An 18,567-nucleotide genomic window follows, 5' to 3' on the forward strand; every position below is an offset into this window, starting at 1 on the left:
GCATTCCTACAATGAATCTGACCCCCTTAGACTAGCATTTCTTCTGCGTTGTAAATCCAGTAAAACAATTTTCATTTAGCAACATCCAATGCTGATTGCTTTTGTAATATATCAATGGAGTCAAAATTGTATCTACACCTGTTCATATGTTCCCAAATGCTTGAAATTTCAAAAATCATGTCACGACATTCTGCTGTTCTGGCACTTAGTATATGGAGTCTGTAAACTAGTCTAAGAAGATTTGTTCTCCAAGCGTCATATAATGCTTGGTACATAACAGTACTGTTTTCAGGACTCGAACTCAGCACCTCTGGTGCACAAAGCAGCAGACCTTCCCTTTGAGCTATTTCAGCTCACTAGACAGTTTCTTCCTAACCCAGATATTAGTATTAATGGGCCAACCTGTAAGTTTCTGATTGGCTCCACCCTGTAAATATCCTGATAGAAAACCCTATTTAAACCTTGCTTTGCACTTCCTTTCTTTTAAGATTTTTCAGCTCCCAACCTTTAGTCAAGCTCTCCTTTCACGTGCTACTTCTTCCAAGACTATACTGCTGCTAATGTGTATTAATCTTTTGATCCTGCTGAACCTTCAGCTATACTGCTGCTCTTGTGTACCGACTGCTGCTCTGGCTATTCCTGAGTTTGCAACCTGCTGATCCTTCAACTATAATGTTGCTCCTATGTGCCGATCTCTGGCTATTCCTGACTATGCAACCTGCTGATCCTCCTTCTATACTGCTGCTCCTGCGTACCGACCTTTGGCTATTCCTGACTAGGCTACCTGCCGGTGCTGCCCCTAGTGGTTGTAATCCCAGTACTCCAACCCAGGTCAGTGCATAACAACTGTACAGCCACAGATTGGTAATTGCCACATTCAGCTGAAATTGTGTGAAAAATGTAGGTGTAATAATAATTGCAAATGCCTCCAATTAGAAATGTAGTATAGTTCTTCTCACAAGCTATGTCACCTACCCCATGTGCAGGGCTGTTCAATAACGTAGGTATCCATGGTTATGACCACTAACAGCTAGCTGTCAATATATGAGTGGACATAACCATGCTTATCAGGAAAACAGTACATTTCTAGTGGGAGGCATTTGCTAGTATTTTTATTATTATTACAGCTACTACATTTTGGGATAAGATCTTGGGGATGGGACTACCCCTTTAAGTCAAAACTAATTGTGAGCTTTTATTGAACATTTCCCAATGTGAGCCAATTGTTGCTTTTGTACTTTATTTTCTTTCCATGCCTTTTTAGATGCTCATATAACCATATGAGGGTTTGATTCTTTCTTGGAACAATATATAGTTTTGAATGACATTCAATTTTCCATATAAGCAATTTAACATTTTTATTGCTAGTTTTTGGGGAGGAGTGGTGACTAAAGCAAGATAGTTCTGCCATTTTAACTTTTTTCTTTACACTGTTAGCTGCATTGGTTAATTAGTTTTCTATTTTGAGTGATCAGATTTTTACTGTTGTGGCAAAGTTAAGTATGCTTACTTTATTTTTGAAAAAGGAGGGGTAATTCTTTTTTTATTTTATTTTTAAAACTTTCCTTTATTACATTTAATTTATTTTTTTAGTTTCATGGGGATACTAGAACCTATGAATGTTTGATCACTTGTACTATATAGTTCAATAATTTGGCATTGCACGATATCATAAATATAAAAATTTCCATTGAAGCTTAACCTGCGCTTTATAGGAATACCAAGATCTTGGCAAAGGATACCTTAAGAAGGCCTTTGACTACCATGACAACCAACCAAAGAGAGGTGATTGGTACCAAAACAGGCACCTCAACCACATAGTGTCACTTAAATGTCACTGTCCAATAATTAAGTTTTGAAAAAGCTTTTGGAGGCAGATGCTGGCTGTTTGGCAGAACCCTCACCTGCCCTGTATAGAGACAGCTCAGCTCCTGAGCCAGCTCCATATACTTTTTACTCATACATAGAGATGAGTGGACCCGTGGAGGTTTGGGTTCATTGGGTTACTTGAACTTTTAGTCGAAAGTTTGGTTCTGGTTCCAGAACTGTACACAATTTGAATGGAACCCGAAATCTTATAGAAATTGGGTTCGCTCATCTCTATGTGATGTAGATGTATGTCATATGATGTGAAAGAAAAAATTGGCAGCAAAGTACATAAAATAAAGTCGGTGTTTACTATACCTTTTTGAAATCAGACATAACTCACCATAATATTTTTGTGAATGAATCCCTGTCTGTATCGTGCTGGTTTTAAATGTGGATATTCTTCTGTACTTGTAACTTTAATATTCCAAATCTTTTTCCAAGCATCATAAAGTTGTATGTGCACTGGATAGACACCGGAATGATGGGGAGCCACCGCATAACCCATATCTGTTGGAATTCCATGTTCCTGTAATATAATTATTGGTATAAGATACAATTGACAATGAGAAGCCAAACAAAAACTGTACTTTTATGATTTATAGACAGTACAGCAACCAAACAAAGCATAATTTATTATTTTAAGCTTGATATGAGGGGCAAATTCATAACTGGTGGTTTCCTTTGCCGCCATGTTATGCCCTAATGTATTCTTTATCTGATCTTAAAAATCAAATCATGATTAACAAGTAATTGGGAAATCAATGAATTTATATGTTGGGATAACCAGTGCAAGAACAGAATTTAGATCCTCTATTTCTCAGCTGCTAATTTGATGATTGTGGGGTGACAGATATAAGCTATCTCATTCAAGTCTCTCCAGAATATAAATAAAACAAATGACTGTAGCTACAAGGAGTATATTTTTTAAGGTAGCATAGGGACATATGGTATGTACTTTTCTGATCATAACTAGTGATGAGCGGATTTGTTCGGAAAACGATCACCAAACAAATTTGGCACGAATATGGCACATTCGGATTCGTGATCGGAAACACAAGCAAAATTTTATAAAATCGGTGAACATCGGTAACATTCGGTAAAAGTGCAGGAAAATTTTCAGCACATTAGCCACCATAATGTTAGGGTTGCGGATTGCACTAAATATAAACTATAAGAGAGTGCAATCGCAACCTTGGGTCCACCGTGCAGAGATGGTAAACTGCTGCTCGGTAATGGCGGAGTCCTACCTGAACACCACTGACCCAGTGTGTACAGGAGCGAGCACTGTTACTTCACAGAGCCTCTGGAACTAATGCCAGAGCCTGTTAACCTCACAGAACTCGGCAGGGGGAGCACTACTAAACGGTCACAGGACCCTGCCCCAGAGACAAGGGAAAGGGTCTCTCTAGACCACCAGTGCTCGGCGCCGCAGCTGCAGTGCCAGCAAAGAAGCAATATAAACATACCAGTAATGCACAAGTGTGCACGGCGCCACTCTGGCATGCGTCACTAATCGTCCAGGGTTGGGTTAACCAGCACACAACTTGTGCATAGCGCTGCACTGGTGGGTGCTGTGACTTGGCGCAGTACGGTAGTGCCTTGTACAGGACAACACCACCGGACACTAGTGTGTGCTGACGCTAGGAGCATGGTGGCGAAAGCATAGCCACCCGTTGGAGCTGACTCTAATGCTAAACCCTATAACAAGCACAACCAGAGGGAGGGAGTCATAAGGAGTCAGTCACCAGTCTCATGCATCCGTCATCACACATACCACTGACAATATTAGTCTTTACTAGCGCATGGCCGAGCGTCCGTGCAAACCTTTTATAGCAGCGTCCTTCCGGGGCCTTCCTAATGGTCCAATCGGAACAGGGACGGGACCTGCGCATGTGACACCTGAACTCCAATGGGAGGTCGAGCCGTGAGCATGCTCAGTGAAGCGAAAAAGGGACTTAGTCCCAGGAGCTGCTCACTGCTGGCTAGTGCAGACTGCTATAGCTGAACCAGGGATGGCAGCAGCAACCAACCTGACAGCACTATCTTGAGCAAGGCGCCGGGAGTGATGTCTTTGCTGAGCAGGCTCCTCTGTGGCTGGGACTGAATGGGAGACCGCAGAAGGTAAGGCTTGGGATTCCTCCTGGGCAGAGGGAGAAACCCGATGCCTAACACATAATGATGGTGTTTCATGAGCGTTTGGCACGTGTTTGATAAGGGGAGGGGGTTTGCAGAGCACAGCAGTCATTTTTCTTTCCCTAATTTTATGTGTGCACATTGCGGCTAGCCAATGAAGGCACAGAAAACACTCACAATGTCCTGACACAATGGCTTGTGTCATTGGCTGCTCAAATCACATGTCCTGCTCCATATATATAGCAGAAATCTTGTTTTAGTGCCATTTTAACACTGTAACAGTGCAGAGAGGCTGCTCATGACCCTGGCACTGTTAACAGCAAGATTTCAGCTAGTTAGTTAGGTGGTTGTATATCAGTTAGATAGTGTAGCTAGATAGTGTCCAGCGTGGCTGTAAAATTTACCTTCTGGAATTTTTTTTTTGGGCCATTACTGAGGTCCACAGACAAAGCCAGCAGGGCACATGTTCTATAAGTGTGTTGTGCACTGCTTCTATAGTGCTCCATGCACAAGTATAGCATTCTAAATAATATATTTTCAGTGTCTAAATGTGAAAAAGCCTGCTGTATCCCACTTTGTCATTTAGAGCTGTGGTGATATGAAACTGTATGCAGACCTAAGGCATATTTAAAAAAAGTTCTAGTTTTTTCTGTTGCTGAATGTGATACAGCCCGCTGTATCCCACATTGTCATTTTGTGGCGGTGATATGAAGCTGTCTGCAGACCTCAAGCACATTAAAATATTTTTTTTTCTGTTGAGAAATGTGATACAGCCCGCTATATCCAACCTTTTAATTTAGTGGCGTTGAAAATGTTCTGTGTGCAGAGCTGTTGCACATTATAATTGATTTAATTTTTTTACAAGCGTGATGCAGCAGCCGAGATCTGAGTTTGAAATTGTTTTGAGCCTATATTCTAGATTATGTGCTTCTCTGGTATCCAATTTCTCATGGGTATCTTTTATACCTAGCTTGAAGGACTTTTCTTTACAACTACTGGTTACATTCTTACCAGCCTACATCAGGGATTCATCCCATTTTATTCAGATTTGCCGGAATATTGTCAGTATGGATCAGGTATTGTGGGTTACATGTGATGTCGAGTCTTTATATTCCAACATCAACCAAAGTGACGGCATCCATCCCCTGCACAACTTGCTGTTGCCAATGGCAGTGGACAAACTGGCTGCTGCCACGCTAGGAGCTTGAACAGTTACTGCGGTAACATCCACATCTGAGGTTGTGTGCTCGAGAACCGCCAACCTGCACTCCAGCTGCTGGATGTACCGTTGCAGTCACTGTTTGTCCACCATCACTAGCCAGACTCTGGCGCTAGTATAATATTAGGGCTGACGGAACGCACCACATAATATGAAGGTAGTAATAAGGTTCGGTCGCAGCCCGGGGTCCACTGTGCAGAGATGTTACCTGCTATTCGGTAATGGCGGATGCTTTATGGCTGTAAAATAGATGAGCACACGCAGGCTACTGTCACCTGGTGTGTACAGAGGCGGACTCTGTTGCTTCACAGAACCACACTACCGTAGAATATAAATGCCGTAGCCTGTTAAAGCTCACAGAGCTCGGCAAAGTTAGCGCAAGCGTACAGTCACAGGACTCTACCCCAAAGACACAGGGTTAGAGTCCCTCTAGACCCACTAGTGCTCGGTGCTGCAACTGCAGTGCCAGGGAAAGACTACACTAATAGATCCTGGACAACTTTCCTGGCATTTGTCACAGGTCACAGGTTAGGATGTTACCTTTAGTAGCCATTCAAACTCATTTGTGTCAACTTCTCTGCATGTTATCAGGCCAAAATCACTAGGGTATGTAAACTTTTGATCAGGGTCAATTGGATGTTTTGGGTTGTCATTATGATTTAAAAAGAGAAATCACAGTAGCTTGTCAACAAATGGCTTCACCAAACCACTAATCATGAGTGGAGAAAAAGTTTTGGTTTATCATTCATATTCTCTGAAAAAAGGCAAAGAAAGCAAAAATTTTGCCGAGGTATGTAAACTTTTGAGCACAACTGTATATAAAGTATATTTTAGTAATATTAGCCAAGGCCATCTCATGGTACAGGCAATTTTTGTCTTGTGAACTCCTTTTAAGATGTTACTCCTTTCTTACCTGCCTGCCACAACTTCTTTATAGTCCATTTTGCTTTTTGCTTGTCATCTATTTGTGGCAACAATGCTCTACAGGATAACCACATTTCATTGTTCAATTTGTCATTTCTTTCTATCACCAACTAAATATCTTACAACTAAGTGGTACAGATTTTTTAACTGCCTATATATTGACTATACCTTGAAATGCTTCTTACGAAGCCACTCATTCGTTGCCCTGGCGGTGTGCTTTGGATCTCATGATACATGGCCCCATTCATTCTTTCATGTACCCGGATCAGTCGTCCTGGCCCCTTTGCAGAGAAACAGCCCCAAAGCATGATGTTTCCACCACCATGCTTTACAGTAGGTATGGTGTTTGATGGATGCAACTCAGTATTCTTTTTCCTCCAAACACGACAAGTTGTGTTTCTACCAAACAGTTCCAGTTTGGTTTCATCAGACCATAGGACATTCTCCCAAAACTCCTCTGGATCATCCAAATGCTCTCTAGCAAACTTCAGACGGGCCCGGACATGTACAGGCTTAAGCAGTGGGACACGTCTGGCACTGCAGGATCTGAGTCCATGGTGGCGTAGTGTGTTACTTATGGTAGGCCTTGTTACATTGGTCCCAGCTCTCTGCAGTTCATTCACTAGGTCCCCCCGCGTGGTTCTGGGATTTTTGCTCACCATTCTTGTGATCATTCTGACCCCACGGGGTGGGATTTTGCGTGGAGCACCAGATCGAGGGAGATTATCAGTGGTCTTGTATGTCTTCCATTTTCTAATTATTGCTCCCACATTTGATTTCTTCACTCCAAGCTGGTTGGCTATTGCAGATTCAGTCTTCCCAGCCTGGTGCAGGGCTACAATTTTGTTTCTGGTGTCCTTTGACAGCTCTTTGGTCTTCACCATAGTGGAGTTTGGAGAAGGACTGTTTGAGGGTGTGCACAGGTGTCTTTTTATACTGATAACAAGTTTAAACAGGTGCCATTACTACAGGTAATGAGTGGAGGAAAGAGGAGACTCTTAAAGAAGAAGTTACAGGTCTGTGAGAGCCAGAAATCTTGATTGCTTGTTTCTGACCAAATACTTATTTTCCACCATAATATGCAAATAAAATGAAAAAAAAACAGACAATGTGATTTTCTGGATTTTTTTTTCTCAGTTTGTCTCCCATAGTTGAGGTCTACCTATGATGTAAATTACAGACGCCTCTCATCTTTTTAAGTGGTGGAACTTGCACTATTGCTGACTGACTAAATACTTTTTTGCCCCACTGTAATATACTTTAAGGAAACACGTCATCTAAATGCATTTTTAGTGCCCACCTAAAATAAGAAGGAAACTGCCAGAATGGAGCCCAGAAAAATTGCAAAGGGACTTTGTTGAGGGTTCCATCTGAATCCTGCTATTCAGGGGACAATAAAAATTGCAATATATTTTGGGTGAGTTCACTTTTATGCTTAGGATTCTGTTTATTCTATTTCTACTTTTATTTAGGACACCTTTAAAGTGTAGTTCTACAGCACTTGAAGAAAAGAGACAATCTACCATTTCATTCTTTGAATTGAATATAGTAAAAAATAGGACAATAAGTATTTAAATCTAAACTTAAAAGGTCACAATCAGGATTTCATTTGACAATCTAAAACCTATGTACAGAATATAAAAAACGTACTGTTCATAGATTTCAGATTAAGTTAGAATCTGGGTTAAGCACACTCCTTTATTTTTAAGAAGTTTTGTATTTTGAAAAAGCATAGAACAATGTTGTAATATTCCAAAGGATTATCTGTGAGATTTCAAAAGCTAGCATATTCCTCAGTTCTTAAGTCATAAAGACATACTTTTACGTAGAGTTCAACAGCGGCTTCCACTAAGAAGTGAGAGACATGGCAGGGTTCCAGGACAGTCACTGACAGTATAGTATGAACATTCTACTAAATAGGAGTGTGGGTGGCTATAAAGCTTAAGGGAACATCAGAAGAATGAGAAAGAACTGTGAAAACGGAATACATGAAGTGAAAAAAATTATCTGTGGGATGTAATTGAAGCAATACCACATCTTTTTTGTGCATGCTGTATTCTATATAACATCAGGTTTAGGATACAAATGGATGTAATTTAAAAATATATATGTTGTTCAAAGATATGGCTCCCAGTTTGATATTTCTTCACTTTTTTATACATTTTTTTTCCATCACTGATATAAGTTTTTACCCATTGCTTTTCCAATATTTTACTTCAGTGAGCCGTTAACGTATGCGGCACAAAAGCATAACATTTATTCTACACTTTATCACATTGAAAACTTGGAAGAATGAAACATTTCACTGTTCTTGTTCTTCCAGAATATCTTCTTTTGATCACACAGCTGAACGGATGTGTCCAAGACAATAACGGTAAGAAAAGAAACACATTTAAATGGGTAGAGGGGAAATGAAGCATGATTTTTTACTTAACTTGTCACACTTAAAAAAGAAGTTATGATGCATGTGTGGATGGCTGCGCTGCTAGTCAGGGTTTTCTTTAAAACTTGCCACAGTCTATTTTTATCTATTTTGCGTAATGATTTTTTCAGCAGAATGTAAAGCTGCAAAACTACTGCACAAAATAGATAAAAACACATATTTAGTAATATATTAGAAATCAGTAAGACATACAAAATCCACAGAATAATAGGGAAAAGGATGCACAGCTGCCAATGTTCTATTTCAATGGGCATGTTTAATAAACTGATGTTTATGATAGTCTTCCGGATTTATTTTTATTAGCCCAATCCCTTGTATCTGGTAAAGATAAGTGACAACTAGCAATGTCTGCAAGAGGCTTATTTTTCTTTCTACATTGGAATAAACATGCACATGGGGAAAATTGCTATTGGCCATATGAACTTTCAACGAACAACTGATATGCTTGACCAATGATTTGTCTTCTCATTTAGCCCATAAATGCACATGCTAGGGTACCAAGCAGCATGTTGTTTTCATTTTTTTCATGCTAGGGACCATGTAAAGTCGGTGCAAACTGATTTGCATGAACTGGCTCGTTGTCAACGCTAGTAAACTTTAGCTGGTGTATGGGAGCCTTGAGAACTATTTTCTACCTGACTGCAACCATCAATATTCTTCTGATTTGTTGGCCTGGTGCAATTTCACATGTGTGCCATGCTAAAATAATGATACTGCTCCTATTCAAAAGAAAAGCCGTGGATGCTGGGTGGTAGGAGACAGTTTTCCGGTTTCTATCTAGTAGCTATCAAGAACCCTGCTGCAGACTTACAGCAGGAGCCTGTGCATGTGTTACAGAAAGACAGAGAGTGTGTGAGGAACACTGCGGTAAGCTTACCTGCTGGAGCGCAGGACCTGAGACACGTGACCACCAGGGGAGTGGCCGGAGGTGGAGGCAGACGCCGAGTAGAAGCGATAAAACAGACCGGGTCATACACAAGAAAGCAATAGGACTAAACAGTATGCAAGCACACCAGGTGGTAAGACTCACAGCCAAGACAGATGTATCACTGACAAGGATCCCCAGACAAAGGCGGGTAAATGTAGCCCTTCCCAAACCAAAAGTAGGCCATATAAAATTAACCCTGGGAGAAAAGGGAAGGAACCCTGTCCACAACCATGACAGCAGCCACAGATCACTGATGTAGACGATGGATCGGGTTCTGTGATTTGAAACCACTATAGTACCAAGCATTTTTTATGAGTGAGGAGATATAAATATGAATAGAGATATAAATAGCAGACTGACTCCTCATGCCATAGCTTTCTTGGTTGAAGTTAAACTAAAAAAATTTGTGTCAAATCTAGTGCAGTATCATTCATAAAACTACACAGAAGGCTAAAGGTCTCCAAAGTACCTACGGCACACCTATTTTAAGCAGCACATTTCATATGCTCAATAGAGATCGAGCGAACTTGTTTGGAAAAGTTTCACTAGTCTAAAAGTCTGCACGAACCTTACAAATTTGGGTATGATTCCTGAGCATTTTCCTCAAAATTGGCAAAACTTGGCCAAAGTCATATCCAATAATGTTTTTGCTAGGACTTGGGTAGGATAGTGATGCAACCAGTGGAGATTCTGGCAACCAATCGGGGCATAGAAACCATCCACAATGTCTAGATACAATGGCTTGTGTCATTGGCTGCTGAAGTCACATGTCCCTCTTCATATAAAAAGCAGATATGCTGCTTAGGCACCATTTTGTGAATGTAATGGCTGTGTGCACACGGTGCATTTTTTCAGACTTCAGACTTCCTATGGAGTTTCTCATGCTGTCACGAATGACAGCGTGAGAAACACCAGCGGTTCTGATTGACAGTAACATTACTGCCAGTAAGATCATTACCATCGGTCAGAGCCCTGCGCGACTCTGCAGCTGTGACTGTGACCCGTGGTAAAAATCTTACTGATGGTCAGAGGCATCGGTTGATGATAGACTACTGATCCCATCAGCCGACTCCTACTATCACTGGTTACAGTAAGAGCAAGCAGCAGCTGATAGGCATAGTCATCAACTGGCACCTGTGCTCAAAATTAAAAAAGTAAAAATAAAGAAATAAATATTGAAATAAAAAAAGTATATACTCACATTACACCTAATCCCTGAAGCCCTTGTCTTCTGTAAAAATCCAAAATAAAAAAACACCATATACTCACCTTAGCACCTAATCCCTGATGCCCTTGTCACCTGGAAAAAAGAAAAAAATAATAAACCACCATATCCTTCACCTATCCGCCATAATACTTACTGTTCCATGATGATTTAGATCACTTGTAGAGCAGTCACATCAGCAGATGCAACTGCTCTACCTGGCAGCCAGCAACACACTGACAAGAGTGTTTAATTGCTCATTCAGTTTGCAGAACTGTGCTGCTGTTAGAAACTTCCCCGGAGTTAATCAGCTGTCAGTATTTTGCTGGCTGTCCTTGAGAGCAGTCGCATCAGTCAGATCATCGTGTGACATGGATTATGTTTTCACTTCAGACAGGTGAAGAATATGGTTGTTTTATTATTTTAACTCATTTACAGGGGACATTGACTTGTGTGTGTATGGTTTAATTTTGAGTCAATAATGGAGTCATGTTATTTGTTCAAATAGAGGACTTTATTCTGTGCATGTGTTTTTTTATACAAAATCACCATGGGCTTAGTAATGGGGGAGTCTTATAGATACCTCTCCATTACTAACCTCTGGGCTTGATGTCACCTGAAAATACAAATGTGATATCAATCCCCCCAACTATCAACCCACTTGTCACTACACCAGGGTACTTGAGAAGAGTGAGGCCAAGTGCTAGATTTGGTGCATCTTACAGATTTGCCTTCTCTGAGGCAGCTGAGAGCTGATGTTTTTAATTTGGATGAGGCCAATATCCATGGTACCTTCCCAGGCTATTAATATCACCTGCAGCTGTCTCCCTAGCCTTTGCTGGTTATTATAGGGGACCCTATGTCATTTTTTGGGGGTTCCCGATTTTAATAACCAGGAAAGGCTAAATATACAGCTGTGAGCTGATATTAAAATCCTGGGAAGCTACATGGGTATTATCCTCTTCCTATGCTATAAACCAATTCCCCTACCTGTCCGCTTAGTTAGGCGGTTGTATATCAGTGAGATAGTGTAGCTACATAGTGTCCAGTGTGGCTGTAAAATTTACTTTCAGTATTTTAATTTTTTTGGGCCATTCTTGAGGTTCACGGACAAAGCCAGCAGGGCACATGGTCTACAAGTGTGTGTGCTCCATACATGAGTATAGCATTCTAAATAATATTTTTCACTTGCTAAATGTGAAAAAGCCTGCTGTATTCACATTTCAGCTACTTAGATAAGTGGTTGAATATCAGTCAGATAATCTAGCTAGCTAGTGTCCAGTGTGGCTGTTAAATTTACCTTCCAGCACTTTTTTCTTTTTTGGCCATACTGAGGTCCACAAAGAAAGCCAGAAGGGCATGAGTTGTGCACTGCTTCTATTGTGGTCCATGCATAAGTATAGCATTCTAATTCACATGTAGCTAGTGAAAAAATATTAAACACCCTGCTGTATCCCACCTTGTCATTTAGTGCTGTGGTGATATAAAACTGTCTGCATATCTAAAAAAGTTATATTTTTTTCTGTTGCTAAATGTCAAACAGCCTACTGTATCCCATGTTGTCATTTCATGGTTGTGATATGAACCTGTCTGCAGACTCAAGGCACATTAAAAAATAATTATAATTTTTCAGTTGCAAAAAGTTAGACAACCCGCCGTATCACACCTTGCCATTTGGTTGGGTTGAAATTAAGCAGAAACCAAAAACATTCTTCTGTTAAAAATGTCATATAGTAAGTGAACTGACTATAAAAATAGTTTGTAGAATCAAATGTATTATAGAGGCCCGATCCTTAGGCATCAAAAAATTCTTCTGTTATTAACGTCATACAGTAGGGGACCTGACTTTAAAATTGTTTGTAGCATAACTTCTTTGTCATACAAGTCTCATCCACACTCAAACAATTCTTTTTTTCTGTAACTAACATCACGCCATATTTCAACTTTGAATTTACTGTCACTGAAATTCAGCTGTTTGTAGAGATGGTGCAGAGTTTAAAATCTAATTTTTTGTTGCTAATACTGTGCTCCTACTACACTATCTTTGCAACATGACTGGGAAAAAGAGGCTGTGGTTGAAGGGGAATTAGGCTTGGTGTTCTCGGTGTACATGGGGTAGGTGGTAATGTTTGTGAAAGCATTAGTGAAGCAATGTCACATTCTATGCAAAGACAACTGACAACTTATGTTACTGGACAGGCTACACCACTACCTTTCTTTGGAAGACTCACAGCGGTACGCCTTGGTGATGATGCCCAGAAAGAGCATGTACTCGAGTGGATGGCAAGTGCAGCTTCAAGTGGCTTCTCCTCCCCTTCCTCCACCTCAACATCACACCCAGTCCACAGATGTGGCATCAAAATTCCCCTTGCTTCCCCCGGCATCCCAACTATCCAACCGTTCAACTGACTGTACGGAACCAAAAATGGGTGAGTCTGAAGAGATGTTCACACATTCTATGCCATGGTCATCAGAAGTGTACTCAAAAGCTTTGCAGCATCAAGAGGATGAAATCTGCACCGAAGCCCAACATTTTTTTAGCTTGGATCTGGGGCATGAAGAAGTACGGTCCGAACAGCATCCTGACCCTTGTCATCAGACATTAACCCCTAAGGGGAAGTGATGCTGATGAGACTCATATCTGAGGCTCACGCGGACTGTACTGTGCTGTCAGGGAAAGAAGAGGAGGAGGGTAACCTCTGCCTTCACGAGACACGCGTTCCAACATTGCAGAACGAACCCCCACCACCTCCGTACTGCGCAGCCAGGGTTCACCGCAATCAGGCAGTCTTAAAATTGATAAGCCTTGGAGATCACAGTCATACAGCTGAAGAGTTGTGGACAGTTCTCCAGGCTGAATTTGATCAATGGCTGTCTCTGCTGAACCTGCATCCAGGGAAGGCCGTGTCCGATAGCTGTGCAAATCTGGTGGCGGCCCTATGGCGAGGCAAGCCTTGTATGGCTCACGTCCTCAACCTGGTGGTACAGAGTTTTGTCAGCCACTATCCTGGCCAGGGTGAGCTGCTCCAGGAAGCACGTAAGCTGTGTTCTCATTTCCACCATTCGCACCCCTCAGCTCATCGACTTGCATCGATACGGAGGTTTTTGTCCATGCCAGCTAACAGTTTGATATGTGATGTGCCGACACGGTGGAATTCCACTCTGCACATGCTGCAGTGATTGTGGCAGCAGCCACGAGCCCTGACACAGTATATCATGTCATATAGCCTGGGCCACTGCAGTCCTGACGTAGCGCATATCATGTTTACAGAGTGGGCACAGATTAAGGACCTCTTGTAAGGTTACCGAATGTTCCATGGAGCCTATTTTGCCTTCATTCAAGATGGAGTCTAGTACTATGCCCTGTCCTTGAACTTCCTGTCAGTCCTGTTACTTAAGTCTGGGTCAGGAAAGACTCCTTGCCTGAGTATTTTGTTGCTGGTGGCTTCTGAGCTTCCTCCTGGCTTGCTTCTGTTGTTCCTACTGCTGCTCATTTACTCTGTACTCTGCCTCATCATTTCCAGCTGCCTTTAGTCCCCTGTGCTGTTTCCTGATCCTGGCTGTGCTTATCTACTGATCAGACTTCTAAAGAGTGGCGTTATACATCTCTGGAACTGCTGGGGTCCGTAAGGCTTTTTGATATTATTTTCTGAACGTTATCTCCTGGACTTTGTCTGTGCAGCTGCGGTGCTGGACTTTAGCAGGACTTTTTCTGGACTTCCATGAAAAGTGTCGGCTTCATTGTTTGCGTATTTCTAGACTACCAAATATAAGTGCAGGTCGCACTCTTACTGCATATAATTTCTGGACTTGCTTGCATTTCTGTTTTGTGCTGTTTTGCACTTCCCTGTAATTTCAGAAATTCCTCTGATAGTTTATGCTTACTTTTGCTTTGTTAATACAGTTTGTCTCAACTTTGGTCTCAGATTCGTTTATCCCATGCAATCGGATTCCATAGTACCTTCATATATATTACACCTCTGCACCCTTCTGCACAGTTTTGAAATGACTACTAAGATGGTTAGCACTGACGATGCTGTCTTCAGCATCATTATTCCAGTCATCTATATGCTGGAGTAGACTTTGAATAGCCTGCGGGAGGAGATGGTCCCAGAAGAAGACGAGGAAGCAGAGGAGGCTGCGGAAGAGATAACATTGTCTCTAAGTTCAAGACTATCGTCACACAGGCGGGTGCCAAGGGAAGGTGGATTACGGTGATTAATAGGGGCTGGTGAGAACAGATAAGCTGTTATTGAAGGTGCAAGATCTGAGGAACAAATGGAGGAGGAAGAGGTAATGGGCGAGTAACTGTCGGATGAAGAGAATAACCCTCCCCTCTCTGTTGTTCATGGTTGGCAGAAGGGGACGGATGAAACGAGCCTCATTGTTACCCAGCGACCAACACAGCATGGGCTTGGAAAAAATGGTAGAGCCTGACATATGAGTGCCTTCTTGAGGCACTATCTGCCACATGATTCCTGTATAGTTACGATTAGGAATAATGCTGACAACTGGGTTGCAACTTTACTAGATAAACGTTATAAAACCAAATTATGTCAGATGATTGCCACCTAGAAAGGGACCCGCGAATGCTGGAGTACCAAAACACATTTTTTTACAACCTTAAGAGAGCTTTTCCCCAAGACAGCAGTAAAACGCACAGTTCGTATCGCAGCTGTAGACTTCCTACCTCCGGGACGTCAATTCGTCAACGCCTAAAGATTAGCAGCAGCAGCAGTGGTGGAAGTGAAAGAAGCAAATTATGTGAGTCTTTTGACACTTTTTTTAGACCAAGTCGTGCACCAGCACAACAGAGTCCATGTCTTACACGTGGTGAACGAATGGAGAGGATGGTGCAGGAGTATCTAGAACTAAATATCAATACCATCCCATCAGGGAGTGTTTGGACCCTTTCACATTTTGGTCTTCCAAAATGGATGAGTGGCCTGAGCTCGCCTCACATGCCTTGAAGGTTTTATCGTGCCTGGCAGCCAGCATTCTGTCAGAATGTGTCTTCAGTGCTGCTGGTGGTGTCCTGACGGATAAGCGTATCCGGCTGTCCCCTGAAAGTGTAAACCGCCTAACTTTTATTAAGATGAACAAGTCATGGATCTCCAAGGACTTTTACACCCCAATCGCAGACTGTACAGACTAGGTGATATTGCATTTTTTAGTGTGATGCATTAATCTCACATAACTGCACTCTGTGATATCTTCAGTGTGGCTTCTGTGACTGCTGTTGCTGATGCTATCACAAATTTTTGGAAATGTGAACAGTCATGGTTGGTCTATATCTCCTGGTTTAGCTGTAGTGAAAGAAGTGTCGATCCCAATTATACTATTTCTATTATCGTGATAGATATTCCACTTCAGTTGTGTTAGGCCCTCATTTTTTAAAACATGAACACTCCTGGTTGGGTATCCATCTGGGTGTAGTGGAAGACCCGTCAGTCCTTATTATACTATTTCTAATGTGGTGAAATTAATGCCACTTCTGTGATGCAATGCAGTCATTTTGTTAAATGTAAACACTCCTTGTTGGGTGTCCATCTGCTAGATTGGGTGCAGTGGAAGAACTGTTGACTTTATTATACTATTTTTACTGTGGTGAAATTGATACCACTTTGCTGGTGTCTGCCAATAATTTTTGGAAATGTGAACACTCATGGTTGGGTCTTCTTCATGCATGTTGCCTGTAGCAGTAGGCCTCCGAGACCATCAGGCCTCCACTTTCTTGGACTCAAGTACCCGTGTTACTATCCTTACATTTTTCTGACAATAGTAGTCTACAAAACTAATATTTTTGCTACCTGTGTGGCTCAGCATGAAAGCAGGTAGAGGTGTTGCATGTGGTAACAAGGCTCCCAGCAAAGGGGCCCTACACCGATCCCTCACTCACCTCGACTTACTGTGATGTTCAATTGAAAGCTTTAAAAGCCTGACTGATTGCTGCAGTGCCATGCTAAAATTTGTACTGTGGGTGAATTGAGGCTACTCTCCTGGTGTCTGTCACTCTTTTGATGTGCTTTGGCAGCATTTGGGGCCATTATAAGGTGTTGTGCATGCGTTTGTTTTTGCCTCCCATTGAAGTGAATGGTGTTCGATTATGTTCGGCGAATATTCAACAAATTAATTGGCGAATATTGCAAATTCGGCAAAGGTAATCCGTACCGAACATTGAAATATTTGCTTATCTCTGTATATGACATCTTTATATCTATCTATGAATTCTATCTATTCTATTCTGTCGGGTCATTCTGTGATTTTACTGTGCGTGGGAGATGAAATGTTGGGTTTTCAAAGACATGGGTGTGTCAAAATCGGACGGCACTCAAATGGCTAGCGTTTGCTCCTATTTTGAGCTGTTTTGGCAGCTTTTTGCCCCCCTGAAGGTGTTTATGCATTTGTTTTTGCTATCCATTGAATTCAGTGGGGTTTGGTTAATTTCGGCAAACGGTTTGGCAAAAGGTTAGGCGACAATCAGGAAGTTCGCCGAACCTTAAAAGGCTCGCTCATCTCTAATGCTCACAAGTTTTGCTTAAAATTCCAAATTTGTGCAGAGAATAGAAATTCTGCAGGATGTAGCAGAACAGTGGATGTGTCATTTAGACAGAAAGGGGCATAGGAGGTTGTGTCAAAGCTTCCATGGATGTGCCTAATAGATAGCATGCTGCGCATGATTGCAGGTTTGACTGCAGTTTCTAATGATACAGTTTTCCAGGGTAAAATTATTACAAAAATCTGTAATAACACAGTAAATGGTGTTCTACAGTAAATTATAAAAAAAGACTACTGTATTTTTTTATATTATCAGTTTAAAGGAAAAATGTAGGCATGGGTAATCTTGTTTCTGTCCTTGACACATTCACAAGTCTGTGAAGTTACAAAAACAGAAAACTACGGTAACTTTTCATGACAAAATACAATCCTTATGAAGCCGACTGTTCCTTTTTTGTATACTATGTACTTTGCCACACTTTTTGCTATACTATAAAGCTAAACATGGCACTAAGAAGATGGTAGATCTCACCGTCAATTTGCAGACTTAATTTACAGTACACTATTGCTAAAGATCTGGTCATTTGTAATGTCCCACTGTGTGACTTATTTGTCAGTGCAGAAGATCTCCTGAGTATATATGACCTGTGTTTGGCTAAGTTCACTGTGAGCTTTCTATTTACAGGGAGGATCAATTTATGGGTCAAGGGATTGACAAACTTAAATAAGATCAGGGAATAGAAAGGCAAACTTTCTACATCTAATATTTGCTGCTCCAGTAAACATCTTTACAGATCTACTGAGAACATATCAAAGACCGTATTTGAACTTACATTTAGAAATTAAAAAAATATGAAATCAATGTAAAAAAAATCAAATGTTAAAACATCAAGCTAATAAATATTTTAAACATAGGACAACTCCTTTAATGTTTAACCATTTGATATTTAACTGATCTTGTTAATGGCATTTTATATAAAGTATATAAAAAATGGCAATATATAATAAGTATAATATGGCACAGAAGTCCTCACCCTACTGTGCCATATTTAACCTCCAGTTGTGGTTTAGAAGCACTTTTATCTTAGAAATGGAGAAGTACCATGTTGAATGTTGGTGTAATAAAAAAGAATGCAAACTTTTTCTGATATATATTAGTGTAAAATGTGTCACTCAGCGTATTTTATGCCATGGGAGCTTCAGGCTATTCAATACCAGATTGTAAGGCAATCTGAAGTACTGGGCTTATCTTATGCTATTTCTTGTACATTCCTAAAGGTACTGTCACACTAGGCGATATCGCTATGTCTGATACTTACCTCCGACCGCTCCCCTGCTGGTTATCGCTG

General features: G+C 41.1%; 1 protein-coding gene across 2 annotated transcripts in view; it reads right to left on the reverse strand.

The window, feature by feature from the left end:
* Window positions 1-18,567, reverse strand: part of LOC141086129 (bifunctional heparan sulfate N-deacetylase/N-sulfotransferase 3-like) — a 682,308-nt gene that overhangs the window by 384,776 nt on the left and 278,965 nt on the right. For both annotated transcript variants that reach the window (XM_073571870.1, XM_073571869.1), the window contains exon 5: window positions 2,210-2,395. In XM_073571870.1, coding sequence (XP_073427971.1) covers window positions 2,210-2,395 — 186 coding nt within the window. The remainder of the gene's footprint in view (window positions 1-2,209; window positions 2,396-18,567) is intronic.

This window comes from Dendrobates tinctorius, unplaced genomic scaffold (genome assembly GCF_039654945.1).
Source record: "Dendrobates tinctorius isolate UK_male_01 unplaced genomic scaffold, ASM3965494v1 ptg000030l, whole genome shotgun sequence".
NCBI lineage: Eukaryota > Metazoa > Chordata > Amphibia > Anura > Dendrobatidae > Dendrobates > Dendrobates tinctorius.